At 26.8% G+C, this 16393-nt stretch overlaps 1 protein-coding gene across 1 annotated transcript in view; it reads right to left on the reverse strand.

The window, feature by feature from the left end:
* Nucleotides 1-2661: 2661 nt before the first annotated feature.
* LOC112595919 (semaphorin-1A) overlaps nucleotides 2662-16393 on the reverse strand; it is a 163030-nt gene continuing 149298 nt past the window's right edge. The window contains exons 11-18 of the mRNA XM_025341315.1: nucleotides 13367-13715; nucleotides 13165-13247; nucleotides 11894-12116; nucleotides 11034-11176; nucleotides 9523-9651; nucleotides 8372-8591; nucleotides 4557-4794; nucleotides 2662-3420 (exon numbers count right to left, since the gene is read on the reverse strand). Of these exons, the coding sequence (XP_025197100.1) occupies nucleotides 3349-3420; nucleotides 4557-4794; nucleotides 8372-8591; nucleotides 9523-9651; nucleotides 11034-11176; nucleotides 11894-12116; nucleotides 13165-13247; nucleotides 13367-13715 (1457 nt within the window). The 3' untranslated portion in view covers nucleotides 2662-3348. The remainder of the gene's footprint in view (nucleotides 3421-4556; nucleotides 4795-8371; nucleotides 8592-9522; nucleotides 9652-11033; nucleotides 11177-11893; nucleotides 12117-13164; nucleotides 13248-13366; nucleotides 13716-16393) is intronic.

Here is a 16393-nt window from a genome sequence, read left to right on the forward strand (position 1 = left end):
AAAAAAGAAAAGAGATATAAAATACAAATAAATTGTTTTTTTTAAATATAAATTGATAATATTACTAACAATTAAAAAATTATACAACTACGTATAATGAATATACCATTTTTTTTTTTTTTTTTTTATTATAATTATTAATTTTATTATTTTTTTTTTTATTAGAATTTTTGGAATGTTATTTTATTATTATTAAAATTTTAATGGAATCATTATCATCTATATAGTATGCGACAATAATGTTATATATTTAATAGAAAAATAAACTAAGCACAGTCAAATATTTAAACTTTACATATTATTTTGTTCAACTACCTACTTAGTTTGATTTGGAAAACTAAATTCGAATTGAAAATTTAGTTTTTCTATTACAATCCACCTATCATGTCTTGTAACACGCAATACAAAACGTCTGGTAGAACCCCATGGCAGACTATAATATTATTACAATAATTAATAATTATTTTTGATATAAAAAAAAAAAAAATACAATACAATACAATACAGTACAATAAACATCTCAGTAACATATTTAATCACATTACTTATCTTTATTTTTAGAATAACAAATAAATGTAAAAATGTCCTCTAGCACTATTACAATGATAGTTTTGCCAGTTTTCAAATTTAAATTTTTTTTAATTATTGAACAAGATAATCATACAATAATAATACGTTTATAAATGTGGTCTTCACGTGGTGAATTATTGAAAATTAAATCATAATCTTAGTAAAAGCTATGGAGAAATTTATTACTCTCTTTTAGCTATTATTCTAAGTGAATATCGATTATTATTAGACAAAAATTACTATTGAAAATATAATGGTGTGATAAATTTAATAAAACTTCTAAATGAAACGTGCTCGAACGTATATTATTACTATAATAAATTTATTTTTAAAATCAACATTTCAAAATTATAGTTCGTATCAGAAATCTGAATAGGGTTTGGAAATGTAATAGAGTACCCACGAACATATAATCACTTTATAAATTTGAACACATAATATTTTTATATGAAATATATTTTGTAATAAAAAATAAAACAAAAAATATTTACATAAATAAAAATATTTTCGAAATATGTTTAAGTAGTTACATGAATATAATTAATACATTTTAATTCTAGTAACCATACTAAAAAAATAATTGATAATGAGCGTACATAATAAAAAAAATTGTAAGATATGAACTTTAAAGAAATGTGCATGGAGAGTTCACCATTTTTTTTTTTTTTTTTTTTTTTTTTTTTTTTGAGATAGGATAACAATTCTCACCGTGTGATAATTTAGTGATAAGTTTTTAAGGTATTATCATATTATGAATATGGGATACATTGTTTTTACACATTAATTCAAAAACCTCCATATTGTTTATTTTTATTGCCAAAGACATACTGTCTACTTTCATTCTCAAAAATAAAATAAAAATACTATAGCTTTTTATAATCTATAATGATGAGAATAGTATACTATATTATAATAAAAATTTAAATCTAACAACTGTCGTCACCTTTACCATTTTAGTAAAATAAAAACTTAAATAATTAATCTCTTTGGAATAATTCACTATACGCTATATTAAATATTAAAAATAATGTGAAAGTAAATAAATGGTTTCTAATTGTGCATTGACAAATTGTTATACTACGTATGTTGGAAGACCATAAACTATATTAACGTGATAAAATGGTGCAAAACAAATATGTATGGAGTTATCATATTTTAATCTAAATTTCATTTAATTTGTGAATAAATTATGTCGATTTTTTATCGAGATGAACAATTTCAACAAAAGTAAGTAGGTAGTAGCTCTTTTACCTGTGATGTCTAGTTGAAAGTTAACAGATAATTTGAGTCAAAACTAAATGAGTTGTTAATATTTCAAAATGGGTATAATAATATTAATAATAAAACAAAAAAATAGATTCTAGATAAAACCTTTTGATATTACAAAGACAGATAAATTAATTTTGTTTATTTTAAAATTGGTGTGTATTAAATTTTATGTAAATCTAACGTTTAATCTTTAACTATAAATAATGGAAACTTATATACAATTTTATAATTTTATAATGATAAGTAAAAAGCAGAATTTAATAATACATATTTATAAGAATTATATATATCAAAACAGAAATATGATAAAATAACTATTAAAAAATAATAAATAGTAATATTTAAGACAAATATGTTGATTTATTCTTTAAAAAAGTAAAATCACTAGAAAAATAAGTATTGTTTATAATATAATTATTTACATGTCTGCTTTGGTTTTGGTAAATAAAAAAGTAAAAAAATAAAATGAAACAATAAAATTAAGACGATTAAACTTTGGTGGTTATTATTTACAGGACAAAATTGATATTTATCTAATAATAATAATAAAAAACAACCTGACTTAATAGGTATAAGTTATGAATAACTTTTCTAAATTAAATCAAAGTCTTAATATTTGGCGAAAAAAACAATAAACATATTATATAGACTATGTTTATAAAATAAATTACGTAATTAAAGCGTGTAAGTTATGTTCTAAATAAAAAAAAAAAAGAATATATTATATATATTTATAAAGGCTTTTATAATAACTATCACATATTTTAATTTTTTTTTCAGCAAATCTAAAAAAAAAATGTTATATCTATATCTTACGTTCCTAAGTAAAAAAAAAAAAAAAAAAAAAATCGAATGGAAAATTGAAACGAAACTTATGTCGATGTCTATGACATAGTAATCATAATTATACATAAAAGTGGATGATCATATATAATTATGATTATAAATTTTAAACGCGCCTACATCTGTCTACCGACGAACGACAACAACGTTCGATCGGTGTGTGTCTGTATACATAGTGTTAAGTCGTATAATATTAATAATAATAATCGTTATTACTATAAACGGAGCAAAGTCGTCGTCAGAATGTGTATACTACACGTAGTCTTTAAAAAAAAAAAAAAAAAATATTTAATATAAGCCAACGACACACGACTACCGGTGGTCATTCTAAACAGATCATCATACGCCCGCTCTGTAAATGAAACTGCACGGGGCCTGTGGTTGCGGTTGTTGTTGCAGTTGCTGTTGCAGTTGCTGCTGCTGTTGAAGTTGTTGCTGTTGAAGTTGTTGCTGTTGAAGTTGCTGCTGCTGTTGCTGCTGGAGTTGCAACTGTTGTTGTTGCTGCTGCTGCGACGACGGCTGTTGCTGTTGCTGCGGTGTTATGCGTGCGGCCAATGAAGGCGATGCCGGCGGTGACGGCGATGAGCTCGGAGGGGAAGGCGATGACGAGCTGCTAGCGTTCGCGTTGTGTTGACGCGGTGGTCTTGCCCTCCCCTCCGACGCACCTCAGAGGTACACTTTTTTCACGCTGCGCGTAGTCCCGAAACCGTCCCGGTGATGATAATTATTTCCGTCATTCTACGAGCACACAAATATGGTATTATATTATTGTTTTCAACTCACGATATTATGATATATGCACATATTTTTTATTTTTTTTTTTTTTTAACCAATAACTCCCCGCTTTTCCGATGTGTTCACAATGTCCAAGAACGTCAAAAAACTAACTTACATTCAACTTTTGTATTCCACAGATTTACTACGTATAGTATCGATACTTATAAAATATTATTTTGTTTTGTTGTCATTATATCGATAAACTGTACTTCATTACCTACATCTACTGAAAACTTTGTTTTTTAGAGGATCAAATTTTGCTCGGTGTTTTCATTTCAGAAATATGTCAGTATTTTATTGTAGTACCTACGTTACCGTTACAGCTAATGTGTCAAAACGAATAAATAAACTGCCGAAAGAGAAGAAAAATAAAATCCATGTTAGCTATATTCATTTTAAAAACCTTTAAGTAATATTATGTACGCATGAAGTGCGTTACAAATATTGTTTTATATAGTATATATCAATATTTAAACATTATAGTTTATAATATATTTACAACATTCTTTATGAATATTTTTTTTTATTCTTTTGTCATGACGCTAAAATAACATATTTGCAGAATTTTGCAGAAAAAGATTGTATATGCGATTTTTATATTTTTTAAAACATAACTACTAAAAGTTTATAACATTTGTTAATTCAATTGATACGTAATGTCAGTATACATAATGTAATAGAAAGTATAACCAAAGGCAATGGATTAGATATGTGATACATAAATAAGGAACAATTTAAATAATTATTTCCATCACTAATATTTCTACTGCAGGTACTCTATTTACAAATATGATTAGTACCGATTGACAACAGCCAAATGACATCAACTACCTCGGATAAGTCTTTACATGAAGGGCGGCTTCGAAAAACCGCTTGCGATCTGCACATAAGTTAGCTGTCTGGTAATTTTCTTATTTTTAATAGAGTATAAAAATAAGTTATAAATATTGAATTGAAGAATTATTGTAATAAACTATTTTTCAGTTTGTTTTATAACGCTTTAAACAGTCTACTTGAACGATTTTAACAAATGGATCGAGCACTTGGATATTTTTACAAGTTTATACATTTAGTGTATGTTAAAATTCGCTGTTTACTTTGTGTTCCCTTTGCGATCGGAGTGTTCCGAAATGATCGCGAATATTCTGTTGCTGAGAATAGTAACTATCTTGAGCGCCATTCGGTTGAAACTGAGTGAAGCCCATCGGTGGCATTGGCGCATGTCTCAATGTGGCTTTTGGTGAACCATGTATCACTTTATTCGGCGGTATCAACACGGGCTCAGCGTACGTTACCTCCTCTTGCGGCAGCAGTTTGGGCTCGCCGAGTCTTCTCCTGAAATGTTTGCAAATACACGATTATTATGTTAAAATATCATATTTACATTTTTTGAATACAATTTTTCTATTTTTTTCATTAGAAAAATAAAATCTTGTATAATAAAATTAGGTAAGTGGTATACAGGCACATATATGAAAAAAAAAATCGGGGATGTCAATAGGTGATCATAAGTAAAAGCATTTTTAAATTAATTTTTAATGGTTTCATCAAAAATAATATTTTTTGTAAACATTTTTGGTAGAGATGAACCCAATGTCCACCACCTATAAACTTGCATCCTGGTATTAAAACAATAATAAATTAGTAGAAAATATTCACTTCGTTTATTAAGAGTATATTTAGGACCTCGGGCCTCTGATTATTCTCATATAAACAAATAATCAGAAACATGAAAAATGGCTATAGTATAGTTAATGGGAATTTAATCATACAACTTGCTTTTTATTTTTACTTTTTACTAACAATAATTACCTACAACTATCAAAACGATTAACCATTTCCAAACCTTATACTTTGTATGTGTTTAAACACATAAGTAAACCAAAACTAGATAATATTATGATCATTTTTATAATTTTATGTAAATGCCCATTTATCTCGAATACGTACTGTCCGGTTGTGGTATCGAGTATGATATAATATTTTGACAGGTTTGTACGGCAAATCGTCTGTATGCACGTAGTTACTATAACTACATAGGTAATATATTTTATGTATGTACAGTATTTTATACAGACACTATTATTATCACAGTGCTAGGATTGATATGAATTTATATACCTATATCACACAATACATACAATGCAAACACACACAGATATATACATCAGATCCAAACGAATTATTATTATTACAGTATAAGGTTCTCAACCCTTTGTAGTATACACCCGTACATATAAATAATACATACATACATGTGTATACGGTTCCCTTGGCAACCCTATTATTGTGTATGTGTGTGATATTCTATGAAGTTTGCCAAAAGAGTGGTGCCGTCAGTAATACATATAAAAGCTTCCCCGAAGGGTGTTTATAATTACTTTGCATAACTATCGCTTCATTTTTTATTTTATTTATTTATTTTTTTTTTTTTTTTAATGAACTTCAGTAGAAATGTTTTTTTTTTTTGTATGGAGCTAAATTTTATACATTATACAATATTGTGACCTAGTGGGCTGTCTTATTTTTGTTTTATGCGATTTAAAAACTACTGAGTTATATGTATACAATTATACGAACATAATAAAACATTAACAACACATTGAAAACATTAATTATACGAATTAAATTTACTGTGTCAAAATAAATATATAATAGATATAAATGTGAAATTCTCATAGTCTTAACATTTTAATATTAGGTAATAAAATATAATAAAATATAAATTTATAAAACTACATAGTGCGTACTAATTTACCCCGAAAAAGTATATTTTGCAAATAGTAAATTCAACCAGTAACTTAAATCCATTTTAGGACGCATGTCAGCTATATCATTATTATCGATGTTATTATATTCACTAAAATCGATTTACAATATAAATAGATAATTCTTATTAATTTATTATTAAACAAAAATGAATATTTTTTTTTTTATTAAAAAGTATTTAAAATTTTATATTAAATATTATGTTATATAATTACGAGTTGATTAATGCAATTATATGATATAACTAGTTAGTTATTTTATATATTAATATTATTATTACAAATAGTTACTTTACTGTACTTATAACATAAATATTACTATCATTGTACGCAATTTATATCGAAGTGATCACTTGTCCTACATATCAGTTATAATATTTTATTTTATAAATATAAACTATTATTTTTAATATCTGTTAAAAAATATATATTATATTACTTTAATGGAAATAGAAATAAAATTGTATCTAATAACTAAATAGTTTAGTGAAATATTTAGTTGAATTATAATAATCAATATTTGTTTTCTATATATATTAATATAACAGTAAAACTATGTAAAAAGACGGATATACTATACATCTGCGTATCAACTAAGTGCATTTAAAATTTAAATATTCAATTTTTATTTTCCGTTTTCGGAACGTAACTGGGTTAAAAAAAAGAAAAAAAAATTGTATACGGAGATGCAAGTAAGCTGAGAAAGATGATAATTATCAAAATTAACTTAACTATATAGCTTTGTTTAAAATTTTAAAGAACAACAATTAATAAATATCTAATTAAAATTAATAATTTTACTAATAATATTTATTTGCAAACTAATTAGTTTTTTTTTACATTTTTAAATAACGCGAAAAACATATTCGATTTTGGTTTAAGTTTAACTACGATTAATTAAAAGATACAGTCATAAAGGAGTAATAACAAAAAATAAAACCATTAAATTTCTTAAAAATTTGATGGAAAAAATACTTTTTAAAACTAACACAGTATACTAAACGTTACGGGTGATGTGGAAAATCCAGTCATTCTATGAATATATTTTACAAAATATGTTTAGTATTTTAAGACATTATGAAAAATCATTTAAACATTCTCTATATGAAATAAGCATTTTAATAGGTCTCTAAATATACAGAGAATTGATAGAATAACTGAAGTATTACAGAAAATATAAGCTTTTTAAAAAAAAAGTATTTATTTATTTATTTATTTTTCATTTTATGAAGAATAATTTAAACTTATAAATGAAGTACAAAGCTGCTAAATAACTATCAAATTCTACGAAAGTTCTACATATTTCAATAAAATAATATCACGTTAAATCATTTTTTTTTCTCTTTTTTAAAGATTATAGGTAAACACGATAGATATAACTTAAAAATATTTAACTATTTAAAAATAATTTTACCATTTTTCTAAAAAATTCAACAGAAAAATATAATTCTTATCCTTATTTGTATACCTTTTGTCCAAAAAAATGCTAAAATCATATTTTTTTAAATTGCATTTTACCTTACCGACTATTAACAAATTCAATATTCATATACATAATTATGTTAGAAAATGATTTGTTTTCAAAAAAAGAAAAACTAAAAAATTAACAGTAAAAACTTTGCTGCGTTAAAAATTATAGTTTAAGTAAATTAACACTAATATAAAAGACCATTGTAGCATTTTTGAAGTTCTATTAATTTTTGTGATTTTGAACAAAAAGTTTGAAGTATTTTGTGGATTATACTTGATGGCTGACACTAAATTTTTATAAAAAATGTAATTTTAATTTGTTTAATGTTAATATATTTTCAATCAAAATTACAGAATTTGTGAAAAACATTAATTATTATATTTAATAAATATTTCTAATAGTTATATTGATACAATTTTATGTTTAGACGGCGGAATAACATGCCACAACAGGAGAGTACTCCTGCTTGGCCCTACCAATTGGTTAATGAAATTACAAATAAAAGTAGTATTTGAAAAAAGTAACAGCACATTTATAGAAAAAATGTAGATTATTTACACTAAATAAATCATATATTAACTTTTTTTTTTCAAGCCATTTATTTGACTTTGAAAATTAGTATAAAAGAATCTCTTTGTATTATAATGTAGGATATGTGTCAGTGGGTACTCACGCATTCATGTTGTGCCGTTGTTCAAAATATTCATATTCAGTATCCGGATATGGTAAGTTGTCATCCTCGCTCTTCGTGCATCGCCGGGCGCACGCGTAACCGGCCAGGAATCCTGTCAACAATGCAGCTAAACATGCGGCGAACACAGCCGTAAGTACAGTCTCCATAGTGTAGCTGCCGTCCTGACGTTCATCTACTCTTACATCGTCATTGTTAGCACCTTCAAAAGGGATAGAAATAAAAATAATAAGTGATTAACTAGGTTATCTTGAATGACATGATGGAAGGTCCAGCCATTTCCGACAATTTTGCTATCAGTGATAATTTTATCACTATAACACCATGTTATCTCGTTAAATATATGCGTTTTTTAAAAATAAATGTGCATTTTTATGCTTTTTAAAAACTGCATTTAATCATTACAACAAATATTTTCAGAACACATTCATCTATCAAAAACTAACGACTGTAAAACGATACAATAATCAATCAGTCGAATAATTGCAATAAATAAATACTTTAAAATAATTTATTATCAAGAACTGAAAATATAAACTGTGGACTAAGATAGCCAGTCAAATATTACTTTTTTTATATTAAAAGGTTTTCAATTCATATTTTTTATCTGTTTGTAAAAATACAAAGAAAAAAAATAATAAATAAAAAAACGGGATCAACTTGCATGACATAAAAAAGGCAAATTTGATGGAATTTGGCCGAGACGTCGGTTTAAAATATTGTAAAAAAGAATAATCTTGTTTTAAATGTATGGTCATTCTAATTTATGTCCCCATAATTTATGCACTAACACTAGTTTTAGGTATACAACTTCGAAATGTATACGAACTGAAACTCATGTACACCTACGTAAGTGTCGTTTCAAAATTAGTCGGAAAATGTATGTTGTGTAATAAAACAGAAACGTGTACCAAAAACCATTTGACCTTTTTTGGAAATAGAAATTTTTTCTTTGCATGCCAACATTGCATTTAAATAAATTGAATTTTTGTCATGGAGAAACAAAATTGGGTGATACAAAGCGTGTAACTATATATTTGGTGTATATATGTATATATATATACGAGTATATATCCCAATTCATATTATCTATAAATTACAGATACGTACATAATATTTTAAGTAATACTCACCAAACGGTGGAGCTTGGTCATCTTGTGACAGATTTATCGTATCGCCGGCGTCTTCGATTGATTTTCCAATAGCGCCACTTTGGGCGTTAGAAGCGAACCCGATGCTCGAATCTTTTCTACTGTTAGACGCTAAAAGTGGAAAAAAACAAAAATCATTCATAAAAAACAAAATTTTCCCAAGTAAACGTGAAAGATTCAAATAACTATTACTAAAGGTAGATTAGTATGATAAATTTATGCTTATAAGAAATACGACTATTTTACGGTAATATTTATCTTAAAAATTATAAATTAATTAAAAACTAAGTCTTGAATATTTTACTCTTGAAAAAATTCGATAAAATATTCGTAATAATATATGATTTTCTTTAACAACTATAGCTTAGCATACTAAGTACTAACAAATTATAACTTATACACTGTATATTTTCAATACATTAAATTTATCATATCGTATATATTAAAATCTTCGAAAAATAAATTCTGCTTCAGAATATTAAATTTATAATTAATGTTGTGATTTAAAAAAAAAACAAGAACTATATTAATTGAAATAAATTTAATGATTAAATCAATAAAAAATTCTTACTAAGAAATTTATATTTTTAAAAATATTTTATTCTTATAATTAGAGTAATCCTTCTAAACTGCGCAGCCAAAAGCCAGAAATAACTATAAGTATTATTTTACGAAATATCCTTTATAACAGAAATTTTCGATTTTTTTTTTACACAAGAAATATTATAATTAGTTTTTTAAAAAAATTTTACTATATAAGTAGAATATATTATACATAAAGATACAAGCTAATTTTCTCAAAGAAATTTTTTTTATCAAATATTAAAAAAAAAAATGTTGATGATGGATTTGTAAATATCTAACTAATATTAACTTTGTTTGAATTTTAATTTATGGCACTATTATTGTTATAGAATAATGTCACAATTTTTATAATATATGTGCGTGTATAGAAAATTATAAGTTGTAAAAAACAGTTATTTTTTTGTTTAATATAATACCAATGTTAGATTTATTGATGAGTGCAACTAAAATCATCAAATTTATATGAATTAAACTTTTTTTTCAGTTAAATGTATTGATAACCAACTTATTTTTCTAAATCGTGATTAAATTTATAACTAAATGTGAGGCTTACGATAACCTATCAATATTTTGTACAGATAAAAATTGTAAAAATTTCTCATTCGATAAATTAAAACTTACAATCACTTCAAACTTGAATTTTTCCTGAAAACGCACTTATTACAAAATCCTTTGTTTCTCAAAAATAAATCACAAATTTAATATAAGTTGGTTACCATCAGATATTTTTTGTTCTTTTAGCTTTGAGCAAATATGTGCTTTTTACACCTATATAATATTATTTTACAGTGTTTGATAAACGTAAGGTAATCATTTACATTAAAAGTGTCTTGTGCATTATACTAATTGTCCCATATTTATACATGTACGCAATTTCCTCATTTTTAAATATATTAAATCGTGTTTACCAGATGGGCATTCGTGGTGTAATCCGGTCTGAATGTTCTGAATGAATTCATGCCATCTGGTGGAAGGTACTTCACGCATCGAACGGCATTTCTTGTAAACTTTGTCAAACGCACAATACGGATCTTGAAGACCAATGCATTCGCTAAAAACAACGGAATTCGAACGTCATTATATTATCGTTCGCTACGATTGCAGGGTTGCCATCTGGGATTTTTTATTATAATTCCTATTTTATTTTATATGCGCAGCTGAAGCTCGATAACAATGGAATATAAGAGGGTTATGTGCAATAAAGTGGTAAGGTATTGTCAACAATTTAAGTTCTTGAGATAAATTGATGGGTTTTTGCTCTGTTTATTGGAATTCTAGAGAAATTAAAACTATCACAACTCGAAAGTATTGTACAAGTTATCAAAACTTTTCTTTAGAATTGTATCCTTATTTTTCTTCCTTTATGCATATTTTTAACTATTTACTAAAGTAAATAATAAAAATATGACTTTATTATTTGTGTTTGAAAAACAGTTTAGGAGTTAAGTGTTGAAATTTGAATAAAATAAATATTTAATAATTTATATATATATACACATGCATATATACACGAACACATTATTACGAACAAAATATAATCAAAACTTTGATTACCTAACCAACTTTTAAAATAAAAAAATAAACTTCAGCCGAGTAAAAGTTACGGCATGGAAAATATGTTCTTGCAAGGTATATATTTTATCGCAACAAAGGAGCATTAAATTATTTGACGAACACGCGGTTTTATGTTATTATAATTATTTATTTTGATTAAATTTGACCTTAATACGCGTTATGCATACGTTATAATAATATGAAAAATATTTACCCGCATGTGACTATAAGTGCATTTTGACATCTGTCGAGTGGAAGCGATACCACTTGTCTATCGGTAATAACCAACAGTCTTTTGTCTTCGAGCTTAATGTTTCGTACTGCGGTGGTAGTTCCGGGACCGCCAAACTCGTACAACTCTTCAATGACAACCGGACTCACCTTTTCGTTAGTGTCCGCGCTGGCTGCGTTAATTGCTTTCAGCACTTTTCCGCTATCTACAAATCAAATAAACAATTATTATAGATACCACCAATATTCCCATACATCATGATTATTTGAGAATATATTATTAAACTTGAATCTAAAACATGAAAAGTCTTTGCGATAACGCGCCTTCTTTGTACATCACATATAATATAAGTGTACAACAGTATAACAAATATTATCATCATTGTTACTATATTATACTAAATATGGCGGTGACATAATTGATAATATAGTAAAGGCGCCTTGAGTCAGTAACTCGAAAATCAAGATGATTGAAAACTAAACGGATTAAACGACAATGTAAGCGGCTCGTAATATTATATCTATACTATTTAATCGCTTTCAAGGCGTGAAACTAACACCCCAGTGCGTTTTACTGCGTAATACCATCTATATATTAAAAACATACAATCCTGCGATATTAAATCGTTTGGTTGTTAATATATAGCTATAAAGATATATACATATGCTTTATAAAATATACAAAACATTTTGCAGAGAAGGGATGACATTAGGAGTTAATCCAAATTTAAAAATATTTAAATTTTGTTTGGGATAAACACGCATTAATGAACAGAGGATTATTATACACACGGTTTACAGTATGTACAGCGTAAACTTTACAAGCACAGTGATGTGTGTTGAGCATGATAAAATATGAATTACAATTAAACAGTGTTATAACTTATAATAATGAATAGTTATCGTGACCTAATTGAAAACAAGAAGAGAAAGCTCACATAATATAATCCCGTTTGATGTAAAAGCGTTACTGAAAGATATCAGTGAATACCACCCAAATGGGATTCCAAAAGATCATTGATGTAATCGAACCTTTCGGTTGAAGCATTGTGGCAGATTATGTAGAATGTAAGGAAGTAGGGTGTATGTGACATTTGCTATAACTTTTCTAAAATTAAAACATCTTCCATCCCAATCACTACCAACTAAATATGATTATATACTCCGTAAAAAGTAAATTAAATCAACCATTTTCATTTTTAACAAGTAGAATACAATTTTGAAGCAATTTCATACTTAAATCTTTAATTTTACCTGTTCCGATAAAGAGGACGTCGTAGGTCTTGCCATCGATAGCTTTTACTTGTGGATCCACAGCAATTACCGTGAACCTATAACTGCATGATCAAAAAGAAGAGAGATAGAAAATAAAATCAAAGATAACGATTATAAATGTTATTGCATATAATATAAATTACGAAAACTACGAAATGCGGGGGAAAGCGGTTATACTCACTTGACGCTTGTACGGACAATAATTGGCTGTTGGTAGAACGACCGGACAGCCTCGTCCATCAACGAATGGCTCTTGATGAAGTTCAACGTGAGATCAGGAAGCGTTCGGGAGTCGTTGGCACATTGACCCGGTCTGGGGTCTGGCACCTTGGACCCGGGTACTGGTAACCAGTTGGCGTTCATGTAAGTCTGTTCCTTGAATTCACCCTCGAATGAATCAAGTACGTCAGACAGCGAAAATGCGCAAACCGCTGATCCTGTAATGCTGTTGACTGGTGTCGTGAACACGCCGTACATCATAAAATGTTGTTTGGTGCCATAGACACCTTGCACCAAGTCTGTTGATGATTCTACGAGGGAAAATACAATTAATAAATGCTTAGATATGGTATACATTGAATTGATTCTGAGTAGATTAAGACACTTTGGCACTACCTAATCATTAATATTAAGATTCAAATTTAATACATATTATTGGTTCATAATTTATAACATTATACTTTTTCGTGACACGATTGATATATGTATTATTCAATTTTTAATTTTATACAAATTTACTGACACAAAAGATATAGTTATGTTTAAGATAATCAGTGCAATAGACGTACAAATTGATTACTAATTATAAATATGAATTACGTATATTTGTTTTATATTAGTAAAAAAAAAAAGTAAATATAGTCTGTGCATTATTCCTAATCAAAAATACAGTATATAAATGTTAATTAAGTATTATAAACCGATATTAACATATAATATTATTCATAACAAACGATATTAATAAGGAAAATATGAAATTATTAACATAAACAATACATTTACATAATATATTAAATGGAACAGTGAAAATTCAATAATTCATGAATAAATCAATAAAATAAATAACAATTTAATATACCTAACAATAACAAAATAAATAATTGTTGATAATAGTAGAATATTAATTAAATAAATAACATTGATATCCCTAAAGCATATACTAAATATTGTTATTTAGTATTCATTACATAATATATTAATCGTATAGCATATAGTAGCTGTAACATTGTTACAAATTAGAATGTGTAACCTAAATAATTATCAATTAGCGATTATTAATTACAAAAATTGTTGTGAGAGAACGGAGAACCAATCTGACAATAATTTGTCGTCAACAAGCCGGAAAATTAATTTTTAAATACATTTTGTCAGTTAATCAAGCAATCAGCTTGTTCATTCTATAATTTATTCGAATAATATTTTATTTCTATTAAAGTTTTTAATAAATGTATATTAAAAGACCAAATGTCAACATAAACTATACAAATTTAATTCCAAGACAATTAGTCGTCTTGCAATAACTTAATTTGGAAAACAAAACGGTTTATTTAAAATCAACATACCTATTCCAAACAAATCGAGATTTATTGAAACCGTACCATAACGGTGATTAATAAAAAGTAATTGATTAGGAATTGTGAATACTTAGGTATTCTCTGTTATTCCAAAAAGTTCTTTACCGGGATTTTCAATCCATTTACGTTCCTAGGAATTGCCCAACTTTAGTAAGATGTCTACTCAGATATTCAAATTATTTGGCTAATGTGATTCAACTGTTTTTAAATAATTTATAATACAAGCCATTTCTGTTAAAAAATCAAACCCTTCATTTTACATCAAACATGCAGGTATTTAAAATACAAATCATGCCCTAAGTAATTCAGTTTTCTGCACGTGAATAGCATAAAAATTGTATACAATTACATCAATCGAGGGCTTATGTATGTATATTATTTCACATAGTGTATTTGTCACATATGAGTTTGGACACACTCGGCTGATTAAGTGGTTTTTGAGTGTCGTATATTTTGAACAGACTCGAGCGCCAAAGTAAAAATCGTTTACAGTCTACTTAATGTCGTGCATGCCTACTCATAAATGTATATTATGTCAAATTTGTATAAATATCTAGCCTCTTATCTAAGGACGTTACTGCGCCGTGTTTTATAGAGAGGGTGATTTAAAACAAAACACTTAAAATATTAAAAGAAATATTATGCACTTGTACAAGAATTAAAATAAAGGATTCCGAATTTTCGAGACGTTCAAAACATTATAAAATAATACATTTAAAAATAACAACAATCTCATTATTTTGTATTTAAATCCAAAACTATATGTTATGTTAAATACACACACATATATATATTATATATTATTTACGGATGACTTAAAACTATATAATTAATACTAATAATAATATAAATTAAGTGGCTCAAGAATTTCAAAATCAAAATGTACACAACATACAAACGTGCAAATATTTAATTAAGTTTGAAACGAGTGACACTTAGTTTGCTTTGTGAATTACTTAGAATTATTAGCATTTCTTTAGAGTTATTATTATAGAACAACTAGAATTGGAAGAAAATACAGACGGTTCGAGTACTGCAGTAGCAGTGGCTGTAGTGTATAGAAAGGGTCCATATACGATTCGATTTTTTTTTTCGTTATATATTATAATAAACAGAGCTTTGTAGTATAAAATATATAGTGTGTACACGTGCGTCACGATTACAATATTATTATGTACCATAATGCTCCACATACAGTGGGTTCGGTGCCATCCCCTATCTAGACTCGAGGGGAATACGAAATTGTATTACCGAAGAAAATCGAGCTTCGGTATACACACACACACCCCGAAGCGTATATTATCGAGCCACAGTGCAAAAGGCGATTCCAAGAAAACAGGATGTTATTATATTTTCTACGAAGAATTATCCGTAACACTATCCATATACTATCCTGGGCGAAAATGCGATTTGCTAATTAAAAATGTTTAATAGTCCGATCATTGACACGTCATACATGCGCTTGAATATTAACGGTCATTTATAATTATTATTGTTTCAGATAATCGGTAATTGGGAATCCTATTCAATATCGTCGCATACACGCACTTTTTCATGGATATACTATAATATTACCTAACAATTATAATATTTATAATATATATATATATATATATATATGGATTTATAAATAT

Source organism: Melanaphis sacchari, unplaced genomic scaffold (assembly GCF_002803265.2).
Source record: "Melanaphis sacchari strain LSU unplaced genomic scaffold, SCAv2.0 Contig2_pilon_pilon, whole genome shotgun sequence".
In the NCBI taxonomy this organism is placed as follows: domain Eukaryota; kingdom Metazoa; phylum Arthropoda; class Insecta; order Hemiptera; family Aphididae; genus Melanaphis; species Melanaphis sacchari.